This window comes from Saimiri boliviensis, chromosome 9 (genome assembly GCF_048565385.1).
Source record: "Saimiri boliviensis isolate mSaiBol1 chromosome 9, mSaiBol1.pri, whole genome shotgun sequence".
NCBI lineage: Eukaryota > Metazoa > Chordata > Mammalia > Primates > Cebidae > Saimiri > Saimiri boliviensis.
In genome coordinates, this window is record NC_133457.1 from 66,838,378 (window position 1) to 66,858,004 (window position 19,627).

A 19,627-nucleotide genomic window follows, 5' to 3' on the forward strand; every position below is an offset into this window, starting at 1 on the left:
CTCACCAAAGGTCTTTTTAGAGTCAACAAAGCACACAGATTCAAAAGTCTACCCAAGTTCACATTTTCTATCAGTTTGTCCTGGAACCTGAGCCTGCCAGCAAGCCTGCAACTGATGCTCTCCTCCTGCGGGAGTCGTCGCTGCCACCGGGGCGGGGCATGGCGCAGGTGCACTGAGCGCGCCACACTGGGCAGGTATGGGAGCCAGCCTGGCTCAGAAACTTCCAACCACACAAGCCCCAAGACATCCTGTAACGACTCCATAATCACAGCTTCCAGAGTTTACACAGAGACCAGAGTCACTGCACTTAGGGGACCCCCAGAGCTATAGCTTCCTACCAAGTATTTACCATTCTCCCAGCTTGAATGCAACTGACCAGTCGGGGATCATTTTTACCACAAGCAGTCTTGCTTGATAACACAAATAACAGATCAGTCTTATCGGGTTCCCAGAGACGCAGAGTTTAAAAGTAAACTGAAATTCAAATTCCCACACAGAAGAGGGAAAGGTTTTGTTAACCCTTTACTCATAGATAAGCAGAGATATACAGAAAGAGAGGTAAACATAGAGAAAAAAGATAGAGGCAGAGAGATTTATACAGAGAAAATATATACATGCACAAACACACACACATATATATATATACACACAGAGAGAGAGAGAGAGCAAGGGAGACGATGGAGAGACAGAGAGAAGATGAGACATATTTACTTATATTTGGAAACAGATATCTAACTGAAACAGATAACCTAGAAACAATCATTTAAGAGAAAGTGAAGAAAACGTGAACTCTGGATTTGTGGCTATTTTGAGAATTCATTAATTTTGGGGCATTTAATGACATTGTGAATGTATTTACTTTTAAAAATGCCTTGTCTTCTACAGGTACATGTAAGGTAATTACAAAATAATACAGTGTACAGGTTTCGCTTCAAAATAATTTGGAGGAAGAAGGAGTGAAGTGGGAATATAAATGAAACAAAACTGGCTGAGAATGACAAGTTGTTGGTGATGTGTATACTTAGGGCAATTATTATTTTCTCAACTTTATTTTGAAGACATGCACACATCTCTTGATAACTAAGGCTGCCTCCCATTATTCTCATAGTAGGCCATCTGATTTTCACTTCATCTTCATTCTTACTGATTTTTTTTTTTTTTGGCAAGTTCAAGTATGTCTTTGCAAGGACTATCTGACATGTCTATTTTATAATGAGAGAGGGTTTGCAGAGTATCTACTCAGCCATATGATCAGAAATATTTTCCAGATTCTGTTCTTGTCTTATTTAGATATTTTAAGTTCCAAGAACAGTCATCTTCTACCAGACACTCTGATGTCAGAAGACAAAGCATATTTTGTAACTGGCATGATTTCTGGGCTCAAATTTAGAACACAGCCACAGCTTTCAACAACCCAAAAATAACTTACTGTGACTCACCAAATTTAAAAAGATGGAGATCATTAAAAAAAGAAAACCTTAATTTACTATGTGACCTCTAAGTATCTCAGCTGAAAATGTTAAAGATAGAAAGGTAAATCAAAAGGTATAGAGATTGTAATCATGCACTCAATGAAGTGCTAGATCAAACTATTTTGGGCATGCATGAAAGAGTTTAATTTTATCACATTTTTTACTGGCACTATAGCTTTTTGCAAGTACATATACAACTACAGTGTTATATATAAACTACCAAAAAGAACTTTTTAAGAAATGAGACTAATCTAGCAACTTTATTTAAAAGTTTATCTTAAGGGAATAATTAAGGACGTCCATACAAAGGGATTTAGCCATGAGAATGTTCTCCCTGTCAAATCAATGAAAATTTATTGTTTTTTTATTATTATTATTTTGAGACAGAGTCTCGCTCTGCCGCCCAGGCTAGAGTGCAGTGGCACCATCTTGGCTCACTGCAACCTCCACCTCCCAGGTTCAAGCAGTTCCCTGCCTCAGCCTCCTGAGTGGCTGGGATTACAGGCACCTGCCACCACACCCGGCTGATTTTTGTATTTGCAGTAGAGACAGGATTTCACCATCTTGGCCAGCCTGGTCTTGAACTCTTCACCTCGTGATCCACCTGCCTCAGCCTCCCAAAGGGCTGGGATTACAAGTGTGAGCCACCACGCCCAGCCTGGAAATTATTAAATGTGCAAAAGGGAACTGTTAGAATAAACTGTAATACCTTTGTTCGATCGTATATTGTAACCTTTTAAAATGACATTGAAGAGCTGCATAAACTGACTTAAACAACATTTGTAACACATCACTGAACAGGAGAAATACGGGCCAGCAAAGAACATACAGTTGGTCCAATTTCCACAAAGAAAATAAAAAGACTCTAATAGCACGACAGCAGGGAAGGGGAATATGTCAACGTATATACGTGTGTATGTATATAATATGCACAGCAAGTATGACCTTGAAAGGCTATATATCAACTTTTTACAGACATTACCTCAGAGGGGTAAATGTTTAACTTTGGCCTTCGGTGATCCGTATTCCACATATTCTGAATTTTCATTGTATTATTGAAATAGACTTGGTCCTAGCCAGGAGCATTTGCTAACCCCTGTAATCCCAGCACTTTGGGAGGCCGAGGAGGAAGAATTGCTTGAGGCTGGGAGTTCAAAGCCAGTCTGGCCAATATGGCAAAGTCTGTCTCGACTAAAAACACAAAAATTAGCCAGGTGTGGTGGCTCATTCCTGTAAACGCAGCGACTCAGGAGGCTGAGGCATGAGAATTGCTTGAATCAGGACAGAGGCTGCAGTGGGCTGAGGCTGCGCAACTGCACTCCAGCCTGGGCAACAGACCGAGACTCTGTCTCAAAAACAGACAGAGAGAGATGGAGTCTCACCACGTTGCCCAGGCTGGCCTTGAACTCCCAGGTTCACGCAATCCTCTGGCCACAGCCTCCCATGTAACTGGGGCTACAGGCACATGCCACTGTGCCCAGCGTGCATTTTCTGCACTTGATCTTAGCCAAAAGGCCAAGAAGCGATCCAGTTTGAATTGTCTATACTACTCATATGAGTCCTAAAATTTGTTGCTATAAATACAATCCGATAACAGTTTAAGTAAATTAGCATTGACTACTTTAAGTTTTTAGACATTATAATAATAGAAAATTATAATGACCTCATCCAATATATTTCTCCCCAATAAACGGCAGGAAACATCTATGAGCTCTCAAACTCTTCAAGCCTTGAAAATGAAATATTTGCAGGAAACAGTAAGAGCTTGGAAGTGCCAGAAAAATGACTACAAAGTAAACTAGAAAAATAAGAGTTTATAGTACAAGGATTAGTAAATAAACTCATACCTAGCCTACAAAGTTTTTTCTTCCACTTGATCAGGTCTTCTAGAAGTGTCTTGGTCAGCCATTCAAGCATCTGAATTATAAAAGGTAATAAATTCCCTACATCTAGCAGTGATTCAAAAATCACATATAAAGTACCATCTACCAATAGTTCAGTAAGTTTCCTGTTAGGTGTTCAGAGGAAAAAATGGACAAAGTGGTTTGTCACTTTGATTTTTGATCAGGACTCCCTTCTCGTTGTGGTTACAACTGTTCATTTTACACCACAGGGCACAGAACTAACACTTGTTTGGATGTGCTGCTTCTATGAAGCACATCTATGGGCAAGCAAATCATTTCAAAGATGATGACACAAAACGAACCAAGCACTCATGATGCAAATAGCTACTTATGCCAACGGCTGCTGAATCATAACCATCTAAGGTCACTGACGCCCAAGCAGCTGATGCAGACGACGGTGTGAACGGATCGAGTTCCTTTAACATGTGAGCATCCACTTGGGAAAGTGCGTGTGACTCAGAAGACAACAGACTCCACCATCTAGTTAGTGAAGTTAAGATGAAGACTGGGCTACGGTTACAACCTTCAAATGCAGAATCAGAGATTAATCGCAAACTGCAAATAACTATGAAACATGAAATATACTGCTAGTTAAATAACGTTAAACTCGGATTTTATGATGAGAAAATCTAGCATTTGGCTTAAATGGTCACGAAATTGTAACTAAATGGTACTCACGTCATCCACCTTTCCAGAGAACAATCTAGCAACCTCGATGTGGAGCCACACAAACATGTGGAACGCTTGAGGTCGTCTCGCAGAGGTGAACCAAGATGTGCAAAGCAGGGTGTTCATCATATTAAGATAAGAAGAAACAAAAAAAACCAGGAGCCAAACGGTTCAATCGTGGCGGAGGACTTAAATTACTGGTGTGTCACAAAACAAATCATGTAACAAGTTATTTTTCGTCCCTGAGGAATATTTAATAACACAGTAAAATACTTATAAAAATAGCAAGAAAAATCAACACGATTTTAACTTGGTAAATATATGCATAAAATGCAGAGACACTGACAAAACCAAAAAGAGATAAAGCAACATGTTAGCAACAATTATGTTTGTGTCGTGAGAGTCCAGTTGATTTTTCTTCTTTAGAGTCTTCTAAGTTTTCTGTAGTAAACAGTAATTAAGTTTTTATTTAAAAGGAAGGGAATGGAACTCTTTTGGAGGCTGGATATCCATTATAAAAGACCATGATCCATGGGCATCAGGCCCGCCAAAAAACAGCATGTACAACTCCTTCTGCCTGTTCAAGAGGAAGCAATTTGTTCCTGGGTCTCCCCATCTTCCACTATTCTAACCTATCAACAATAAGGCTGGTAAATCTGCACCTCAAACACACACGTATAGACAAATACACTCACTTTTCTTTAAGTAGCAGTAAGACAATGATCGCTGCGCTAAACCCCTAGGAAGGCCAATAGCATGACTCTCCATGACCTGGGTCTTCTTCCAGCTGCCCAGATTCTGCCATGTGCCCTCCTCCCTGCTGGCTGTACCCCACACTGTGGACCTTCTTTCTCTCCCCACAGCTCCCCAAGATCTCTCTCACTTCAGGAAGTCTGAACCACCAAGTTCTTGCCCTCCATCTTCACATTTCAAGCTCTTTCTTATTATCCAAAGCCAGAATGTACCTTCTCAGAGAGGTCTTCCCTGACTGTTTCCCATCCCAGCCCAGGCTGATACTGCCTGGCCCACTCTACCTGCACACTGCCCCTTGCAGTCACTCTACCATATACCCTGTTCTATGTTCTTCAGGGAACTAACTATCCCAAATTACTGTGTTTTCCTGTTTATTGTCAGCCCCTCCTGTTAGGGCATAAGCTCTTGTACCTAGCACTTATACGCTCCAAGAACTTGACAAAAATACTCAACACGCTGTCTCATCTGTGAAAGATCCAGAGTTGAAAATCATTTGGTCCAAAGTAAATGTCCAGGGCCGGGCATGGTGGCTCACACCTGTAATCCTAGTACTTTGGGAGGCTGAGGTGGGTGTTCACTTGAGTCCAGGAGTTCAAGACCAGCCTGGGCAACATAGCAAGACCTCATCTCTACAAAAAATATATATATTAAAATTAGCTAGGCATGATGGTGCACGCCTGTAATCCCAGCTACTCAGGAGGCTGTTGTGGGAGGATCACTGAGCTCAGAAGGCCAGGGCTGCAATGAGGCAGAATCGTACCACTGCACTCTGGTCTGACAGCTGGAGGGAGACCCTGTCTCAGGAAAAAAAAAAAAAAAAAGTAAATATTCAATAAATTCTTAAATTTTATTATTAATCATTTTATTAAAATAGAATCTTGTATTCTAAATAAAAATTCATTGTACATTATTGAACTGTCTCAGATACACTTAAAAAAACCGAAAACGAGGGAAAAGATGCACTTCTCCCCATTCCTACCACTAAGCACAGCTAAAAACCCTGGACGGTATACAGAAAACAAACAAAGGATGACAGATACATGGAAAGGAGGCAGCAGCCAACGAGGGACCTTGAAACCTGAGGGTCAACACAGCAGTGCATTCACTGAGTTGTCTTTTTGCCTCTTCAATCCCAGATTGGGTGCTGAAACAGCCAAGAGCCTAGAAACAGCAAGAGGTATACAAACACAACTACACAAGAAAAACCCTCTCTCAAACCAAGGGGCCAAGAGATGGCAGCCTGGCCAAGACAGAAGATTTTCAGAAAATAGCTGCTCCCCTTCAGCCAAACACCATGGAAAATCCACACCCAGCCCCACCAGCAAAGAGCAAGTAGGGAGCCTGGCCTTCCAACCTCATGTGACCGTACAGCAAGGCGCCCCAGCATTATCCCCGCCACAGTGGTGCCAGGAAGGAGCAAGCAGAGAGCTGGGCTTTCACCCCAACCCTGCGACAGAAAGTCCTCCCTCGTGCCGCACGTTTCCCAGGGGTGAGGCACACGTTCCACTCCAGCATCAGTGGAAGCGGTGATGAGAATGCCTTCCCCCCAGCAGCCGGGGTATCATTGAGGAGTCCTAACGGGAAGCCTGACCCCCCACTCTCTCCCAGCAGTAATGAGCAGCTCTTCTACCTCCCGAGGTGGCAAATTCGGCCCACTGGGGACCCGCGCTTCCAGCCCCACCCAGCGGTGCCAGGGCAGCACCCTTCTCCCACTGCCAATTCAGTGTCACGGGGGACTCTAACAGAGAAGACTTAAATAAAATCCAAGGCCACCTAAAATGTTTCGTGGGTACAGTTTCAGTCCTGCAGGATAAAAAGGTTCTGGGGATCTGTTTCACGACAATATGAATACACGTAACACGACTGAACTGCACACTTAAAAATGGTTAAAATGATCCATTCTACGTTATGCTTTATCTACCGCAATAAAAACGTTTTTTAATGTACCAATACTAATCAAAAGTAGACTGCTTATCATTCCATACATTTAATGGCTCATTTCCTTAAGATATGTGGAATAGTAGTTACATATTATAAATAAGTAAAATTATATTAACATACATCCTATTTTACTGCTTTTGTAAAATGCTATATTTGAAACTTAATCCTTGCCTGTGCTGGGGGTTAAAAAAACACACACAAATTCTTCTAAACCTCTGAGCCTCTCTAATCATGGATTACACAGTAAAATTATTCTAGTATTACTTTTTCTAATACAATGATAAGAACATTTAAAGACTGAAAATTTAATAGCAAAAATTAGACACACAGATTTATTGGAAAAAAAAATACTTTCTCTGAGGCACAAATTTCTTAGCAGAATCTAAATCAGAATAATTGAAGACAAGAATTGGTTTACTCTCCATTTGGACTTCCACAGATCAAGTTTACTAAGTAAATCTGAAAGGTATTCATAATAGTTACTGAAATTAAGCTTCATCATAAAAAATAAAATTTAATGTGCTTCATTTAATGCAGAAGAACCATGGTAAATACTGTATTTAAGTGGTTCCATTCCACACTTCTGAGCAGTATGACCTTCACCATGTACTGCAGAACCCTGGATTGAAAGGTACACCTCGGCTGGGCACGGTGGCTCACACCTGCAATCCCAGCACTTTGGGAGGCCAAGGCGGGTGGATCACCTGAGGTCGGGAGTTTGAGATCAGCCTAACCAACATGGCGAAACCCTGTCTCTACTAAAAAATACAAAACTTAGTGGGGCATGGCGGTAGGGGACTGTCGTCTTAGCTACTTAGGAGGCTGAGGTAGGAGAACTCCTTGAACCCAGGAGGCGGAGGTTGCAGTGAGCTGAGGCTGCGCCATTACACTCCAGCCTGGGAGACAGAACAAAACTCCATCTCAAAAGAAAAAAAAAAGGGAAAAAAGCAAGAAAGGTACACCTCTCTACCCCTGCTAGAAAACAAGAACGACTAGTTGAAATAAAGCCACACACTGCATTCCCTGACGAGGACTCACAATAAGTTTAAAGAACGCTGCCTGCTACATTTTAAAGAATCATTTAAATGCACTCCCCTCATTGAGAATCACATTAAACACTTGCCTATTAAAAACTGGGAAAAAATTGTACAACTGAAAATATTTCTAAGTGTGACTCATTACTTTCTAAATTCATGTACAGCCAGGTCTACTTTATTTTTTACATGTTAACATGTCATCAAACACTAACATTCTCAGGCAAAGATTCTCAAGCCATGAAGTTCAAACAAATCACCTAGAGATCTCGCTACAACATAGATTCTGACCCAGCCGGTCTGCATGGGACCCACGAGTCTGTATTTCCAACATGCTTCCAGGTGGTGTCAATGCTGCTGGTCCAGGGACCACTCTTCAGCGAGGGGCTAAAGACACTTTGAGAAAGGCTACTATAGAGATCTGTTTCTCACTATGCAGTTCTGTGATATGAATGTGACACTTACAAACTCTACTGTATATATAATAAAGGCACAGACGGACTAGAAGAGGGCTAAGTTAAAAGCACAATGGGGGCTCCATAATTTCAAGTGGCAGAGTATTACAAGGAAAGGAATAATAACAGGTCAGAATAAGTAGAAAATATAAAGAGATCTCCTCCCCCTAAAATAGCCAAGAACATGGGAGAAACACATGGAGGCTGGAGTTGCTGAGGCAGAAGATGCCCGCATAGAGCAAGGACTGAGACATGTTCTAGTTCAACATTACTGAAATGGGACAAGCAGGCAGAGGCCGTTTAAAAAATTTCTATTTTAATCACTAAAAGGCTCTTATGCCATGTTAAGATGAACCCCCTGTGGTACAAATGATTGCCAAAGTTCGAAAAGGCCTCTTGATATGAAAAATAAATTCTGCAAACATAACATTATGTGTGGAACCACTAAAATTGCAGGAGAAAACAACGAGTTTTCATGTAGAAGAACAGGTGAAATCTGAGTCAAACCTTTTCTTGGACGAGTCTCTGAAGATGAATGCCGCAGGAGAGCATGGCCGTGAACAAGGTCAGCATGTACTGCTGAACTTTGCAGATGGCAGAGGCCAGCGAGCTTACAACTGAGTTCAGGCCCACCTTTTCAATCACGTTCTGGAAGGCCGTGGGAGAATGGCGAGTGATTCTACACAAGGCCTACGAAGACGAGAGAACAGCTCTGTCAGGCAGCTCCACGTGCATCAGTCACCCCCAGAAGGTGACGCAGGCCCCGTGTCAGGCAGGAGAAGGTGCTTATCTGGCTCTTTTATCACTTACCTTGGCACAAGAAAATTGGAAATTTTTAACAAAGTTAAAAATAAAACAATCACTGGGGTGCCAATAAAAACTGAAGTTGTCTTAAAACACTAGAGACTATATAGCAATAATCATTAAATTGGTAAATTAACCCATAAGCCTACATAGAAAAACTTCCCTTTAATAAAACACGCTATCAAACACCTTCAGACAATGAACTATGTGCTGAAGAATAGTCCTACCAGTGAATAGCTAACATATACCGTTTACAATGTGAGGAACACTATCTGCAAATATTGGAAGATTGTCTCATTTAATTCTCCTAACAAATATAAGATAGGTAGTATTATTATCCTCATTTTATAGATGATAAAACTAAAGCATTCAATCGTTAAGTCACTTGCCCAAAGGCAGATAGCTAGTAAGTAGCAGAGCAAGAAATTAAACCGGGGTAGTCAGACCCCAGAGCCGTTCCTAAACTGCTCACAGACTGTTAGACATGCATCTTAAAATCAGCTAATAGAATGTAGGAAGTGTTAGAACAGAAGTGAGCTCAATTAGTTGTGTTTGGAAAGGAAAATAGTGTCAACAGAAGCTACATAAAGATGACGCTGAGCCAGTTTTTGAAGGGTAGGGATGGGAAATATGTGGAAAAGTGAGTAAAAAACCAAAATTCTAGATTGAGAGAACAGATGCATTCACATGGAGACATAAAGATTAAGTTGTCAGACATTTATCAGGTGCAGAAAAGGAAGTATACAGTAGGAGCAGGAAAACCTCATGCTCTGTCTAGAAAAGCGGGCTGGAACCAGAGCTGGTCCACAAGCTAGGAACTCAGAATGCTATGCCGTAAGGAAAGGGAAGCCCATCAAAGTTTTCAAGCAAAAGAAAGAAATGATGATATTCTGTGTGTACATGAGAACTCCAAAGAGAGACATAAGCTTGAGCTAAGAACAGTTTTATATAAACACTCATTATGATATCATATAAGCTCCTTCTCCCTGGTTTATGTTTTAAACGTATTTATAAACTTGATTAATAACAAAAATGTCAAATATAAAACTAATTGTTAGAAGTAATGATGTCACGAGGAAGGACGGGAGGAAGGGAGATATAAAAAAGATTTTCAACAGTATTTTCATTTTCTTAAACATCTTAGAAAAAAATTAAAGACATTTTTCTCTCCAAGAATAAACTTCTTTTAAATGTTATAATAAAACAAGGAAAACAATACTTAATTGGCATAAAACTCATATCGTCCCTCAAAATGAAATTCTTTAAAGTAAATGTTTTTACTTAATGCTAAACCTCATTTCCAATCTTTTTTTTTTTTTTTTTTTTTTTTTTTTTTTTTGAGACAGAGTCTCACTCTTGTTGCCCAGGCTGAAGTGCAGTGGTGCATTCTCGGCTCACTGCAACCTCCACCTCCAGGGTTCAAACGATTCTCCTGCCTCAGCCTCCCAAGTAGCTGGGATTACAGACCCCCTGCCACCAGGCCAGGCTAATTTTTGTATTTTTAGTTAGAGACAGGGTTTCACCATGTTGGCCAGGCCAGTCTCAATCTCCTGACCTCAGGTGATCCACCCACCTCGGCCTCCCAAAGTGCTGGGATTACTGGTGTGAGCCACTGCACCTGGCCCCAATCTTTATGAAAATGCTAAGATGGCTTTATTATAGGCAGGAAGGAAAAGGTAAGTATAACTCATGTCAAAGTGTAACTCACTTGCTACTCAAAGAAAGACTTTTTCCAAATGCTTCCTCTTGAGGGCAGGAATGAGAGGTGGGAGGTAGGAGTCAGGCCACGAAGAACCTTCAATCTTTCACATTTACACCATTCAAATTTTTCAAATAAATGCATATTAGTTTTATAGTAATATTCAAAGTTACACTCTAATGCCAATGACTGTATTACTTTTTTACTTGTATTGAAATAAACATTTATGGGAGTTTTTAAATTAACAATGTATATATTTACTGCCATTTCTGAGATAAACAAGTAAACATGTGCACTGAAAAAACGAGCATTTGTAGGGTTCTAACTAGATACTTCTCCCTAAAAACAAAACGAATCCCTTTCCTTGTGGAACTATCACAGGAAACACCTCCAACATTTTACAAATACCTATGAAGGTAAGAATCACTGACACATTTCAAACATATATCAGGGATTCGTATTCATCTGGAGCTACCCATGTCAGAATGAAATTCCATCAAATAATTAAACTCTGCTTTGGGCATTTTTCAAGTAACTTTTCAGTGTGTCCTCTTTCTTTCAAAGGAGCTACGATGGATAAATCAGACATCATGGTTTAGGAAATACGAAACTAGAGTTCCTCAAATCTAAAATCCAAATTGCTGAGTTTTGGTAAAAAAAAAAGTATTAATAATAGTAATATCTGAAAAGAGTAATATTAAAAATGAGTTCACTATTTCTCTGTGTCCATGTAACACAATAGAAAAATGAACTCACTTCTAAAAATCTGGTCCTGATTTTAAAATTTTGAGACGTGTGTGTGTGTGTGTGTGTGTGTGTGTGTGTGTGTGTGTTTGTGTGTGTATAAAGTATTCTTTTTTTTTTGACACAGAGTTTCACTCTTGTTACCCAGGCTGGAGTGCAGTGGCACGATCTTGGCTCACCACAACCTCTGCCTCCTAGGTTTAAGCGATTCTCCTGCCTCAGCCTCCCAAGCAGCTGGGACCACAGGCACGTGTCACCATGCCCAGCTAATTTTTGTATTTTTAGTAGAGACAGGGTTTCACCATGCTGACCAGGATGGTCTCAATCTTCTGACCTCATGATCTGCCCACCTTGGCCTTCCAAAGTGCTGGGATTACAGGCGTGAGCCACCACACCTGGCAAAAGTATTCTTTAATTAAAAATAAATTTAAAATTTTAATTAAAAAATAAATTGTCAAAGTTTTAAAAACTCATTTGTAATGGACCTAAGAAAATTGCTGTTTATGAAATCAAAACGATATTGTTTCTTTTCCTAATCCAAGTGATGTCCCTAAAGATCAGAATTTTTCAAGCAAAAAAGGGTTCTCTCAGCAATGACATCAACACAGCGAAACAATAAGTCTCAGCCGAGTGCGGTGGCTCACATCTATAATCCCAGCACTTTGAGAGGCCAAGGCAAGTAGATCACGAGGTCAGGAGTTCGAAACCAGCCTGGCCAACATGGTGAAACCCTGTTTCTACTCAAAATACAAAAAAAAAATTAGCTGGCACGGTGCACATGCCTGTAATCCCAGCTACTTGGGAGGCTGAGGCAGGAGAATTGCTTGAATCTGGGAGGCAGAGGTTGCGGTGAACCCAGATGTCACCACTGTGCTCCAGCCTGGGTGACACTGAGACTCCATCTCAAACAAACAAACAAACAAAAAACAGTAAGTCTAAGTCTCATTGGCACTATAACAATTCTTGGAGGAGCTAGCACTACAAAACTGACTTTCCATTGAAATAAAATCCCCACCCAGTTGTGACAAGGAAGTTTCCCACTAAAAAGATTTTCCCAGACTACTTCTGGGCAACTAGAATGGCTCTTGTTCAGAATGCTGTGCAAAAGCCTAACAGACCTTCCGTTTTGAGAAGCTCGTGCAGAAATATTATTTAATTCACTTCTGAGTATCAAACTCGGTTGAGAGCTTCTGAGCAGCTGAGAAGATGAACAGAGCCTTAAGAGGACACTTGTATTTTCTGAATCAGGAAAAGAAATCAAATCAAGGCTGATCTTCAGTGATGTGGTTTTTAAACATTTACTTATTAAATTGAGTCTGATCCTGTATTTTAAAACTGGAAAAAACTGTTCCAGTTCAAAATTTACTTCGAAAAGAACACTTAGTGTTACCTCCAGAATTTGGATTTTCTTACAGTCTGTTCAATGAAAGCAGTTTCCAAGAAACAGACTCACTCAAAATTGAAGGCCGCATATCTGTTAGAAACATACGAACAGAATGGCCAAGGAAGAAAAGATTTAAGAACCATTTCTTTTTGGTATTTCAAATGATTTTTTGATGTCATATGAAATTACCCTGGGAGGTTTTTCAAACTACACACACTCTTATCTGACCCCTGAGAGATCTTAAGACATATCAGAATAGGGGCAGGGGGTGGACAGAGAAGAGGAAGTAGTCAATGTTGCTTGAAAAGCTCCCCTCCAACCCCAGTGAGAACCACGATCCTGCACACTTCCTCACTATTCCACACCTTTTCATCTCAGCACTTCAGTAATTATGATTACTCCAGCTGCCTCTCTCACAGGAGCCACCTGACTCAGTCTAACGCTACAGGTTTCCCTGGTTCTCACCATGGCCTCTATAGAGATTCTTCCCTACACTCCCAATAGGTCTGAGAATCGCTTTTATCTATTCAGCACATTCCCCAAGTCAGGTCCTCTCCCTCCAGCTCCCAATCCCTACCAATGCCGCCACTCCGTGTGAAAAGGACAAGTTGCTATCTTTTACTCTAAGCCACACGGGCGTATTTTAAGACCTCCGAGGGCCAGGGCAGTGGGTCCTAAGCGTCGGCAGGCTGGGCGAGGTTCAAGTCGAGGTGGCCGGCATCTCCCCTGGGGGACTCTCGGTCACTAAGGCTGGGTTTGGGCCGGAAAATCTACGTTTCTATCAAGTTCCCAGGTAATGTGAATGTTGCTGGTGTGGGAACACACTGGAGCCAAGAGACCATTAGGAGAACCGGCCAGCGAACCACCGGCAGGCAGAAACAGAGACGACTGCAAGTGCACGGTGAGCGCAGGCTGCTCCTCAGCACGAAGCAGTGCGACCCCCCCACCTGCCCGTTCGTCCCTCTGACCAGCCGGTAGCTACCGAGCACTACCATGAGCTTAGGAAAGGCACAACAGGACTTCGGTCTTCCTGGAACTTACGTTAATGAAAACCACCGTGATAAGGAAGTTAAAGCTGCGTTCACGAGAGGGCACAGCCAAGTCACGGGTCCTCGTTGAGGAGGTGACACTTACACGGAGACTTGAAAGAAGGAACTGGCCATGTAAAAAGCCAGCAGAGAACATCCAGGCACAGCAAACAGCAAAGAGAAAGGTCCTGAGGCAGAAAAACGCTTCCGAATCCTGGGAAATGTCTGAAGGTAAAGTTTGGAGTGACGGAGGGAGTGAGTGTTACAGGACAGAACAGAAGAGGCAGGCCAGGGCCAAACCATGTAGGACGCCGAAGGTCACGTTCAGAACTCTGACCTCTATCACCAGATGTATCCATTAACCTCCAGGACACGCTCCTGAGAGGTCAACAGCGAAAAAGACCAAAGAAGGAGGTGCAGCTCTGGAAGCCACCCCAGAGAGGAGGCAACTGCCATTCCCCGCCAGGAATGTGCGTCCATCATTTTCAGAGCACACGCTCTCCGTTCGTATGACCTCAGTCTTTAGTAAATCCTCATGCAAATCTGTTACCCATGTAAGTGCATTTTTTTCTTAAGACTGTGACGTCAGAGTAACTGCACAATGACCTCATGCTATTCTCACACCTGCCTTTTATAATTATTTTGTGGCCTATTTCTCTTTGTCTCCCAGTAAAGACGGGAGTTTAATCTTATTAACCTCGGCCCTCTGCTCAGATTTGGGCAGGATGCTTTTCTTTGCAAGAAAAATCTTAACTTGCAATCAACAGACCTGGTTTCAAACAGAGAGAGAGAGAAACAAACATAGTCCTAGAGTTCAAGAAGTTTAAAATGTATAAGACATTATAATAAAATAAACATAACTAATTTATTAAGCAAAATGTGCTGCTTTAAACATTAATATTACCTTAAAACAAAGCAGTCAATTCTCAACTTCTATCCAGCATTACTAATAAAGTATTATCAACCTTCCCCCAAAAATTGAAAGCTTTGAAAACTTTAAGCAGATAAGAAGAGGAAATACGATTCTATAAAGTTCGTTCTGTTTGAAGAATCAAGTTGGTGGAGCTCAAAAGTGGCCTTTGGAAGGCCATTTAGAAAGCTACTCCAGGCTGGGCGTGGTGGCTCACGACAGTAATACCAGCACTTCGGGAGGCTGGGGTGAGCAGATCACAAGGTCAGGAGATCAAGACCAGCCTGGCCAACATGGTGAAACCCCATCTCTACTAAAATTACAAAAATTAGCTGGGCGTGGTGGTGGGTGCCTGTAGTCCCAGCTACGTGGGAGGCTGAGGCAGGAGAATCACTTGAACCCAGGAGGCAGAGGTTGCAGAGATCATGCCACTGCACGCACTCCAGCCTAAGCAAAAGAGCAAGACTCTGTCTTAAAAAAAAAAAAAAAAAAGATTAGCAAAACTCATTTTACATTTTTAAAGGGTTACTGAAAGCAAAAGCAAAACAACATGCATGAGAGACTGAACATGACGTACAGAGCCCAGAACATTTATTATCTGGTCCTTTACAGAAAATACTTGCCAACCTCTGCTGTGTAAAGAGTGATGCCAATGGATAATCACCACAGGGGTATCTGGTACAGCTAAGAGTCATCAATGGATGCCATGGAGATTCAGTGAGGAAACACAGACAGACCTAGGCTGAGCTCCACCCTACGAAACAAAAGCCCTGCACTCTAAAAACTGTAAATGGCCTGAAAACACAAGGACTGAAAACCCATATCAGACTGGAGGAGACTAAAGAGCTACGATAACAAAATACAGGCCGGGAGCGGTGGCTCACACCTGTCATCCCAGCACCTGGGAGGCCGAGGCAGGGGGTCACCTGCGGTCAGCAGTTCAAGACCAGCCTGGCCAACACGGCGAAACCTCGTCTCTACCAATAATTCAAAAATTAGCTGGGCATGGTGGCAGGTGCCTGTAATCCCAGCTACTCAGGAGGCTGAGGCAGGAGAATCGCTTGAACCCGGGAGACAGAGGTTGCAGTGAGCCGAGATCGCACCATTGAACTCCAGTCTGAGTGACAAGACCAAAACACCATTGAAAAGAAAAGAAAAGAAAGAAAAAGACAAGACAGGACGGGACAGGCCAGGCAATCCATCCTCCTGAATGGGGACAGGATCCTGGCACCGAAAAGAAAACGGAGACACTGTTGGGACAAGTGAAAAATTTCAGCAAGAAAGTCATGATTCAGATCAATGCTAAGAGCCAGTGAAAGAGTCAAACCTGACGCATCCGGCGGAGGAATGACTAGAAGATGTGAGACTCTGGTGAGGGCAACTGAAAAAAACTTTGCGAAGAAAAGGAACCATGAGAAAACACGCTAAGTATGACAATGAAAATCTTTATAATGTAATCGTTATAACATAAACCCAATTAAAACAAGAGAGGTTTTTCTAAAGGCCCAGGATTAAAATGAATGCCTTAAAACAGTATTCAATGGTGCCTCAACAAAGTTCACTGATAGACTTTGTAATTCTTTCTGATTGTTTACCTGTAATTATTAGGACCATAATTAGTTGTGGGTTTTTGTAATTTTGAAAACGTGAATCCTGAAGCAGATGTGTGTATAATCAATGCTATATATCCTTTCTTAATGATATTCAGGAGCAGGACTTTTATCCACTGATCTTCAAGATTATATAGGTAACACGATAGCTGAAACAATTCCATAAATGCCCACAGGATTTAGCAACGTGGAAGTTGGTAGTAACCTTGGCAAGATTAGCTTCAGTGCCATTTTTTGGACAGCACCAGAGTGGGCTAAAACGGAAACGGAGGCCGGAAAGGAGCAGCATGCGGCAGTGGCTCTTCAGAGGTACGGCTAGGAATGGGGGGACATGTGGCACAGAGACTATTCAGTGTGAGTGTGTGTGTGCAAGTGTGTGTGTGTGTGTGTGAGAGAGACAGTGTGAGTCTGTGTGTGAGTGTGGGTGTGCGCATGTGTGAGTGTGTGACTGTGTGTGTACGTGAGACTGTGTAAGACTGTGTCTATGAGTGTGTGCGTTTGAGTGTGTGTGACAGTATGTGTGTGTCTGTGACAGTGTGTGTGTGTCTGTGTGTGTGACTGTGTCTGTGTATGCATGTATGTTTGTCTGACTGTGAGTGTGTCTGTGTGTGAGTGTGGGTGTGCGCATGTGTGAGTGTGTGACAGTGTGTCTGTGTGTGTGAGACTGAGACTGTGACTGTATATGTGTGTGCGTTTGAGTGTGAGAGTGTGTCTGTGTGACAGTGTGTGTGTGTCTGTGTGACTGTATGCATGTGTGTGTCTGAGTGTGAGTGTGTCTATGAGTGTGTGTGTGCGTGAGACTGACAGTGTGTGTGTGAGACTGTGTGAGTCTGTCGTGTGTGTGTGTGACAGTGTGTCTGTGTGTGTATCTGTGTGTGTCTGTGTGTGTTTGCGCGTGCACACGTAATGAGGTAAATTAAAGAACACCTAAATGCTGACTAGAAGAACCTAGTAGAGAAGGAAAGACTTGCGATTTAGGAAAGGGCAAAAGGAACCCTTTAAGTGAGGCTCCCAAGAAGGGGCCAGAGAGAAGACCCGGAGGAGCACAGAGAGGCTCGTCTCCGACAGGAGGAGGCACAGCCTGTCGACGGCGCCAGGAAGGAAGGAACTGACAGACGCAGGTGTGCACGTGATCAGGTCCTACATAGGTGGCACAAGGCCTGGCATCGTTCCCCTCGGAGGGCTTCACTTTTCTCTGGGCAGCAGGGGGAAGGTCATGGTGAGGATGCGTGATGAAAACCAGAGGATGGGGATATAAGGAAAGAAGACAGTGTAAGGAACTGCCACAGAGAGCAGTGCAAGAGCCGGCTGACCAGGGACACACAAGGATGCCACCTAACGTGCAAGCACCCGGGTGAATTGCTAACTCAAAGGGGTATTCAAATAAATCACGAGAGAGGGTTGTATTTGTTCAGTAGACTATTAAATTGATACCAGCGTGTTAACACATCTTCATACATAATCATCCTTTATACCAAGTTATTATAACCATGTGAGCAAAGTAGCAGGCAACCAATCAAAACACAAAAATGGCAAAATCACAGATGCCCGAACATTAAATGAATTCATCTGAACCACAGGATAAACTCATTTGACACAAAATCTGAATGAGGATGCTAACAGGGAAAAGTCAGCAACATTAAGAACAGAGTGAACCAAACCCTGTACCCTGTACACTGCCAGTGTTCTACTGTCGCCTCCAAATAGTTTTTGAGGCTGGGCACAGTGGCTCATGCCTGTAATCCCAGCACTTTGGAAGACAGGCAGATCGCTTGAGGCCAGGAGTTCAAGACCAGCCTGTGCAACATGACAACACTTCATCTCTACAAAAATACAAAAAAAAAACCAAGCATGGTGGTGTATGCCTATAGTACCAGCTACCTGGGAGGCTGAGGCAACAGAGTTGCTTGAACCCCGGAGGCGAAGGTTGCAGTGAGCCAAGATCACGCCACTGGACTCCAGCCTCGACGACAGAGGGACACTCTGTCTCAAAACAAATAAATTAATTATTAATTAGTTTTTAAGACCATAATACCATAGTCTTTTTTTGTTTTTTGAGACAGAGTCTAGCTCCGTTGCCAGGCGCCAGGCGCCAGGCTGGAGTGCAGCGGTGCGATCTCAGCTCACTGCAACCTCCACCTCCTGGGTTCAAGCAGTTCTCCTGTCTCAGCCTCCACTACAGGCACACGCCACCACACCCAGCTAATTTTTGTATTTTTAGTAGTCTCTTAACAAGGCTTTACTGAAATTGTCTCACAATCCCAAGGTTTTCCAGTCCCAAGTTTTCAAAATCCTATTTTAAAAGAAAATCAAGTTATTTCTCTCAATATTACTCTGAGATTTCAGTTTCCTATTCAATTAAGTTTATGCTTATTCTGATGTTTTCTTCAAACTTGGCGCTTAAAGATACCCAGATATATCCCCAAAAGACGCTCCAGCATACCGATATTGCTGTTATCCTGAGGGAATCAGCAGTGGAGTGTCTGAACAGGTACCACAAGACGGGTCCGACTTCTCCTGTAATAAAGCCCTTGGCCTGAGCAGAAAAGGTGGTACAGACATTTTCAATGATTTTTGCTGCCATGTGATTCACTGTGCGTTCTTCCTAGAGAGAAAGGATACAGATGAAGGAGATTAAAATAATATTAATTAGTGTGAGAAATAAATACATGTTACTTCTTCATAACCACTGCAAATAATGTTACAATACCAAGACTGTATCATCTGCCTCCGGATGTGTAAGGCGTCTTGGGAGAAATGATACCTCTTTCAGATCACCATGAAACTACGACATATAATCATTTGGTAATTCACTAGCAAGCTAGCATAACATAATTCTCCATACCTTTTAATAAAACAAAGATGCTGAAACAGTCTGGAAAATAAACAATATAACTATAATATAAAAATTGGAAGATAATTTTAAAATCATACAGAGCAGGCAGAATAATCCTCAGAAGCCATCCAGTCCTAGGAATAATCTGTGTGCCGATCAGCCAGAGTGGAAAGATTGCCTAAGTAAGGGACATCAAGGAGAATCCTAAGAAAGGTATTGCTTCATTGGCGTGAGCAGATTAATCCAAGACTAAAAGCCATTCTGGATGGTCCTAACGGTACTAAAAAGTTAGCCTCAAAAAGATTCAACTGTTTTCAGGTAACAAAAGTGCACCCAAGAAAAAGCCCAGAAGTACTTAGAGAAATTTTAAAAACTTTGGCACCC

At 42.2% G+C, this 19,627-nt stretch overlaps 1 protein-coding gene across 11 annotated transcripts in view; it reads right to left on the bottom strand.

The window, feature by feature from the left end:
• The window catches only part of ULK4 (unc-51 like kinase 4), a 621,709-nt gene that overhangs the window by 486,671 nt on the left and 115,411 nt on the right, over window positions 1-19,627 (bottom strand). For 10 of the 11 annotated variants that reach the window (XM_039461864.2, XM_074406079.1, XM_039461866.2 and 7 more), the window contains 2 exons: window positions 18,851-19,012; window positions 8,736-8,918 (listed from right to left, as the gene is read on the bottom strand). In XM_039461864.2, the coding sequence (XP_039317798.1) occupies window positions 8,736-8,918; window positions 18,851-19,012 (345 nt within the window). The remainder of the gene's footprint in view (window positions 1-8,735; window positions 8,919-18,850; window positions 19,013-19,627) is intronic. The other variant, XM_074406080.1, reaches the window with a different exon arrangement.